The sequence below is a fragment of the Coloeus monedula genome, assembly GCF_965178545.1.
Source record: "Coloeus monedula genome assembly, chromosome: 5".
Classification (NCBI taxonomy): domain Eukaryota; kingdom Metazoa; phylum Chordata; class Aves; order Passeriformes; family Corvidae; genus Coloeus; species Coloeus monedula.
Genome location: NC_138785.1, coordinates 27,346,242 through 27,353,845, shown reverse-complemented (window position 1 = coordinate 27,353,845; position 7,604 = coordinate 27,346,242). Strand labels below are relative to the sequence as shown.

Genomic DNA, 7,604 nt, shown 5'->3' with positions numbered 1-7,604 from the left:
ATTTCGGCAAGGTATTGGCCTTTAAATACAGATGCTATTTCACAAAATAATTAAGAGCCAGTTTGGAATGGGGCTTTTTGTTTCGTGATTGGTTACATTTTTCCTTAAAAAAATTTTTTTTAAAAAATTCTTGTACTTTTGGGGACATTTGTGAGGATTGCTCTTTTCTTGCTCTGGTCAGCATCCTACCTCTGTTTGTATGAGGTGTAGTGAATGCATTAAGACTGTGGGAGAGGGCAAACAATTTTTCTAAAACAACATACATGTTGGATCTTTACATTTCACCTTTTGATCCTGATGGTGAAAAATAACACTAAATTTATGAAAATAATGTGATTTTTTTACTTTAAAGAAAAACCAAGCGTTGGATTTGTAGTTAATCAGTGAAGTGGTAACATAAAATGTTGTTCTTGGGAATATGGGACTGCTCATCCTGTCAGTGAAGCTAAGAAGAATTTGCTACGTGTAACAGCACTGGGAGGCAAGATTATTTTTCAGGGTAAGTACAGTAAAATTCAGGTAATACTCTTCATCAGAAAACATTTGTAAGAAAAATGCTAAAAAACATTCATTTAGTTACACTATTAGGTAGGTTTTATTTTCTTTTTCAATAAGAATAGTGAGTGTACATACACAAAAAGAAATGCCTTTCTCTACCATTATTCTGAATTGCAAGTTGCAAATGACATTTTTTCCTTAATATGTCTTTTTCAAGAAATGTAAAGATGGATTTAATTTTTAAGACAGTGGTCTCATTGAAATTCCATGTCAGGAAAGTCCTCTGAGAAGATGAAATGCAGGCAGTCGCACAACAGAGCCACAGAAAAGAAGCCTCATCTCCTAAAGCTCAACAGACAATATTAAAATGAGCTGACTGAACCCCAGTCCTGTGTCTTGTGAGCTCATTTTTGGGGAAATGAGGTCCACTACGATTTTCTGATTGCAGCACTAGAGGCTTCCTCGTGCTTTTCTACTGGCCACTTAGGGTGGAATGACAAATCCTGCTTTGCCATTACAAAGCCCAGTTGGACAGCTTTCTCCCAGTTCTCCCAAAATGGATTAAAGTGAATACAGACAGAGACAATGAGTAAACTATGATGTAAAGTTTATATACAAGAATATAACATTCATCTGGAGTATTTACAAGGTTAATTAAAGCAATATTTTACAACTCTTTCAGGTTAACCACTGGGTATATTACAGTTAGGCTACAGATGGTTTAATTTGCAAAACAATTAAAAACCAAAAAAAGTTGCATTCAGATTAATCAGCTCCAAAACTTGTTTTTTTTTTTTTTTCTGAGAGTGAAGGGCTGAGACTTGTAGAAAATAAAATGTGCGAATGGTTAATATACTCTTACTGGTGCCTATGTATCACATGCAAGAGTCGTAATGTGACCTTTATAGAGTTAATACAGACAGCAAGCCATGTCACCTCAGCGGAAGCGCTGTGCCGCGGTGACAGGCCAGCACCACGCCTGGCTTTCTCTGCATCTCCTACTGTGGCACAACAAACATGCACATTTACAGAGAAGCAGCAATATAAATGAACCAGCATTACCGAAACAAAGAGGGAAAGACCTCAGACCAAAGTCACGTTTGCAACCATAAAAAACCCCCCAAGCTTTAAGCGAGATACTTTAATACTTCCCAAAAATAGTCATTATTTTTTTTTTTATTACATTTTAACCTATGTACAGAAACGGAGGGGTTCTTCCCCTCTCGGAGAGCGGTCACTGTGTCTTGTGCCCACGGCATCTCGAGGCTCAGAGGGGCCAAAGCAGGAAGGTGCGGGAGGCCCAGAGAGCTTGGGGCAGGGGCGGCTGCTGGAGACAGCCAGGGATGACGCCACTAACACTGGAGTTTGCGGATGCTGCGGGAGAACCGCTTGAAAGCCCGCTGCCCTTTCTGCCACCGCTTCAGCGAGGTGATCACGAGTTCCCCAGCTTGCTTCTGCCCCATCACCAAGTAGGGGACGTTGATGTCGTTCATCTCGTCGCAGGTACACTGCAGGCCACCTTTGAGCCAGAGCACTATCTTCCTCAGATCTCTTTCTGTCAGCCCATTCAGCTTGTAGATGGTTTTGCTCTTTGTTTCGGGGGTGATCTTGGTATCCCCATTGATGTAGGCAATCTCCTTCACTTTTATCTTCAAGGCTAATAGAGCGAGGGGAGGGGGAAGTGGGGAGAGGGAGAGAGATTGAGAGGTTTTTTTCCCATTAGTGCACATAAAGAGGACCTGGGGAGGGAGGTGCTCTATTGCTAATTAAACTGTCAGGGCTGACAGAAGAGGCAGCAGGTGGCTCCATTTCTAAAGCCACAAAGGGCATGCAAGTCATTTCAGTTTGAATCAACCTTAGGGCTGAGGTTTTTTGGATTTCTTTTCTCCTCTTTCCCCTCCCCCTCTTTTCCCTTCCTTTCTAAATTAATATTTTTTCCAGCTTTTCTCCTGTTTGCAACAGAGAGAGGGCAGGTTTGCTACACTAACCAGAGCACCATTTTTTCTGCTGGGAGAGGACAGCCTTCCCGAAAGTAGCGTTTGAAGGGGAGGTGGGGAGGCAAGTACCTAGACCTAATCTGAAACCTGATCTCTGCTGCAGCTCAAAACTTCTACACTTAATTTATTAGGCTGGAGAGGATTTTAGGCAAACCTGCAAGGAAATGATATTTCACATGCATTGTTTTTTTGAAAGAATAGATCCCACGGAGGGCAAATTGGTCCAACAGCTGCATTAGATTTGGTAAAATAACTAGGAGGGGGATACAGGGCTCTGTAAGAAGCTGTGGGGCATGTTTAGCTTTAAGAGGATTTATCTGAGTGCAATTTGCCAGGCCAAAACTATTGGTTGTCTTAGCAATTATGTGCCACGATCATGGTTTCAGGTTTTGGGTGGGTTTTTGTTTTCTTTTTTTTTAAAGAAAGACTTTTGAATTGTTGTAGATACTTATACTACAAATCTGTTTCCAGGTATTAAACACTGACCTATTGTAAAAGGATTCCCCTCCTTATTCCCTTTTGCTCTTGAAATGCTAATGTGTGGATAATGCGTCCTTCAGCTGTCTGTGTTGAAGGGGCTTTCTTGTCCTCTTCTAACCCCAGATCTTCCCATTAAGTTTATATCCCCAATTGTCTGTGCATTACCTTCTCTGTCAAATGATATATAGAGCTTCATTCTTAATCTGCAGAGAGAGTCTTTCTTACGATAGACTGAGATTGGTCATGCGGCTCTGTCTCAAACATCTAAATGAAGCTTTGCTCTACTTCTCCCCAGGCAATAGTCTGCATGAAAGATTCTCTCTTTTTTTTTTTTTTTTTCTTTTCCTCATTTTACTTTCTATTGGGCTTGCCAGCAACGTCCACATAAAAGAGCAGTACTTCAAAACAGTAAACAGAAAAGAATGATAAAAAGGGCTGCTTTTTACTCCAAGGTGGAATTTTGTGTTTCATGACCCAACGGTCAAAGCCCTGCCTTTATTCAGGCACATCTCTTACTGACTCCAGGGGGAGGTGTACCTGATCCTCGACTCTCAAGTTTCAAGCGAGAGGAGCTCTGCTTCCACTTACCAAAGTCGTTTTTGCAGAGGTTTTCCACGATGTCATTATCATCTTCATTTTTGTTTTTGCAGGCATCACAGACCTTGGGTGCTGGAAATGCAAGCAACAGCCCCCGTCAGACCCGGGGAGAAAGGAACAGCAGGTGGCGTTGGGAACCCTTTGGGAAACGCCAGCTTTCCCTCCCTTCACCTCAGAGCCTGCTCCTTCTCCCCCCAGCCCCGGAGCTGCCCGAGCACTTTGTGGCGCCTTACCCTGCTGCAGACCCGCTTCAGGGGTCACGGTGGGCTTTTAAGGTCATGCCTCGACCAAAAGTTTTTGTTTTAACGGGGAAAAAAGTGCAAAGGGGGTGGGGAGGGAGATCGAAACACGACACAGAGCACCCCAGCTCCGCGCCACAGCGACGACCCTCGCACAAGGCGATCGACCCTCTGGATGCCGCGCGGCTCCAGTGCCGAATCCCAGACCTTTTCTTTGAGGATGGAGACGGGTGCAGGCCGGTGACAGTCCCCCGACGGCGCCTGCCGTTTCCCCGGCCCCTTTGGAAAAGCCTGCCTGAGCCTGGTCTGCGGCCACCTCCCCGGTCCCCTCGTCCCGGAGCACCGGGGCGTGCTGTAACTCAAGGCTTTGGTCCCCTTGTGCAAAGCCGGGGAGGGACCCCGCTGTCGGGGCGGCTCATCGGGGGCAGATGCTGCCGGCCCGGGGCCACTCGGCCGCTCCTTCTTACCTTCCCTGGTGACGGGGAGGATGTGATCGCTGCTGGCCAGCGGGATGCAGAGGTCGTTGTCCTTGGGGAAGCGGCTGCAGTCCAGCATGTCGGGCCAGGGGAAGCCGAAGGCGGACATCACCGGGGCGCAGCTCTCCTTCACCTCCTCGCAGAGCGAGTGGCAAGGCTGGATGATCTCGTCCAGGTCGTCGATGCAGACGGGGGCAAAGAGGGAGCAAAGGAACTTCCTGGTGTCGGGGTGGCACTGCTTCTGCACCAGCGGGATCCAGGTGGACGCCTGCTCCAGCACCTCCTGCACCGTCTCATGCCCCAGCAGGTTGGGCAGCCGCATGCTCTGGTACTCGATGCCCCGGCACAGCAGCATCGGGGCGGGGATGGGCTTGCAGTTGGAGCGCTTGTAGGAGAAGTCGGGCTCCCCGAAAGGGAAGAGCCCGGCGGCCGAGCCCATGCAGTGGGACGCCAGCAGGAGCAGGGCGCAGAGGCGGCGCTGCATTTTGGGGCGCGGAGGAGGTAGAGGGGGGGCTGGCGAAAGGCTAGGGGGCCGGGGTGACGGGGCGGGCGGCGCGACGCTACCTCAGCTGCAGGCAGCGTCCCCCAGCCCGGGCTCCTGCTGCCAGGCGGGGACGGAGGGTCTGAGCGAGATGCTGGGGCAAACGGGAGTTTTCTGGATTTTTTTGTATGCAAATAGCAGGGGGAGCGGGGGCTGGGAGGAGCCTGGTGACAGCCATCCAGAAAGGATTGGTCACTACTTTCTCGGTCTGCTTTTGCTCAGGGGGATTGTCTTTTGGCAGGAAATCCTTGCAAGGAACATTACCGTGCGAGCACGGAGAAGGAGGGAAAGATCCCGGCGAACAAAGAACCCCGAGGAGCTCCTGTGCCGGGCAGGGGGCGCGGGGCCGCCCCGAGCCGCGGGGAGCTGGAGGTGAGCTTTGCCTCTGGCACAGCCACCGCGGAGCTGCGGCACCCCCGCTCCCCCCGGCACCCGTGCCCACGTTTGGAGCTTTCGCTGCCAGCGGACGGGGGATGTGGCCGGGCCGGTTCCCAGGCAAGGGGCGAGGCTGGCGGCTCCCTCAGCCCCCGGGGAGTGTCTGGAACCTCCGGTCCCTCCCTGCAATGCCGGCAGGGCTCGGCCCGGAGCTGGAGCCGCAGGCAGCAGCTGGGGCGGCGGGGCTGTCGGCACTCCCGGCCCCTCTCCGGCTTGGGAGCGCCCAGCCCTGGGGCTGCCCGGCGGGGCCTTCCTGCTGCCCCCCCAGCCCCTCCTGCCCCGGCTCTCCCCGGCCGGGAGTGGGGGCTTGCAGCCGATCCGGGTCCTACAGCCCCTGGATGGCCCCCGACTGCCAGTGGGGGTTTTCCCCGAGTAGAGGAATCCAAGTGCTTTCGAAATACTACCACGTTTTTCTGAGGCTAAAAGCGCGGGCCTGGCTCTGTGCAGCATAGGCACATCCCTTTTCCTTCACTCCTGTCTTCACCTAGAAACTCCCTTAAAGAATTGTGTTTGTGTTGATTTACCACCAAGGGGAAGACAACAGGCAAGGCACTGGGATCACAACCCAGCTTCAGTGTGCTTTGGATAATTCTTGGATTTTTAGTAATATTATTTATGGGATTATTACTGAAAAGAGTAGGCCTGTGTAGTATCATTTTGTGGTAAACCACATTCATTAATCAGCTACTGAATATTTCTCCTTATAGAGATGTTTTATGGGAAGCTAGCCTCAGCCATGATGAATTCTGCAAATTGCAGGATCCCTGTACATCAGTTTTCCAGACTGGGCTTCCCAGAGATGTGACTCACTGCTTGTGGCATAGGGAAGAGATGGGACCTGCAGCATTCCCACCAGGAAGGCACAGGTCTGCCATGCTGGAATGGCTGCAGTGCTGCCCCAGGCAGGCTGTTGTCACATGGTGAAGCCAGTGCCAGCTCTTTCAAAGGAGATTCCAAGTTCCATTCCAGTGGGGCAAGCTGATGAATGTAATCTCCCTGTAGGCCAGCTTCTCTCCTGAAGCTGATACCTGGAAAATAAATATCCTGAATGTCTAGTGTCACTTGTGGTAAGGCTTAAAAGTAGTTTATTTCTTACAGCACCACATATTCTTACCATTAATTACCTTTAAACAGAGCACATGTAAGCTCCTGGCCTCAATTGCCTTCCATAGCACTGAGCCCCACTGATGGCTTAGGATGCCCATTTTAAGCCTGTTTTGCCAAGTCCTGAGGATTGCCAGAGGTCATAGTCTTTGCCACTTGCCAGGAATGTCCCTTCCAGCTCCTAGTGCTGGTTCTACCAGCCTCTGTCCCCAAAATCCTCTGTGGTGGAAGGAAATCTACCAACAGGTTTGCTCTTACCCTGAATGGTTGGGCTATTCACCGGGTCTTTGTAAAATGGACAAGTTTGTGGTTTGTTTTTCTCTCTCTTTTTTTTCCACTGCTTCTCTTTTTTTTTTGAGTCATTGGTATCTCTTCAGGTGGATTTCAGCACAATTAGAAGAAAATTTGCCTGCTCCACAAATTCCCTGTACACTACTTTCCACGGATGCAGCCAGCTAGGCTATTTGGGAGCAAAGCCCCAAATCTGAGCAGACTGTTTAGACTAGAGATAATAACCGTTCTTCGTGGTGCAGGATGAGACATTTCCGACAGAAACCTGCTCATTCTTTTCACCAGAACTGTTTGCTTGTTTGTTTCCAGGCCACAGGAAATAAGCAGAAAACCCACACATTTTCCTGGATTAGGCTTTGATTTGAAATAAGGTTTTATTCAGACCTTATTATTTCCATTTTTAATGACCTCCGCTGAACTCATTTACTCTAAGTTTGAAATGAGCCGCGATCAAGTAAAAAAAAAAAACCGGCCCACGCCTGCAGACCCGAGAGCAATCATTAGTGTTCTCGCTCTGATCCCTTGCAGGTGAAAGCGCCAGAGGGCGAGGCTGCCTTCGGTGCTCCTCGCTGCCAGCTCGGGAACGGCGTTCCCAGCCTGCGGACCCGACTGCCGTTCACCAGGACCCCGGCCGCCTTCTCGGGGCGCGGATGATGCTCGCCCTGCCGGCCCGGCTCCGCCGCGCAGCGCCAGCACCATCCCCGGCGCCGCGGGCGGAGCGGAGCCGCGTTTCGGCTGCCCCGGGGCCGCTGCCCCCCGGCTGTCGGGCCGCCCGCGGGGCTGTCCCGCGGCACGCGCTCGGGCCAATAAACATCCACTGTCTCACGGTTAATTGGGAACCGAACTGAGGAGCGGTGCCGCCCCTCCGCCTCCCGGGAAGTTCAACCCGGCGGGCCCCGCCCCGTCCCGCCCCGGCTCTCCATCGTAGGCCACCAGGTAAGGGATT

The 7,604-nt window shown here is 50.6% G+C and overlaps 1 protein-coding gene across 1 annotated transcript; it reads right to left on the bottom strand.

The window, feature by feature from the left end:
- Positions 1-1,850: 1,850 nt before the first annotated feature.
- Positions 1,851-4,771, bottom strand: SFRP2 (secreted frizzled related protein 2; the record flags this gene model as incomplete). Its single annotated transcript, XM_082281264.1, has 3 exons — positions 1,851-2,155; positions 3,564-3,644; positions 4,279-4,771. 3 exons carry the CDS (start codon positions 4,769-4,771, stop codon positions 1,851-1,853), a joined length of 879 nt encoding a protein of 292 aa, XP_082137390.1.
- Between the last annotated feature and the right edge of the window lie 2,833 nt (positions 4,772-7,604).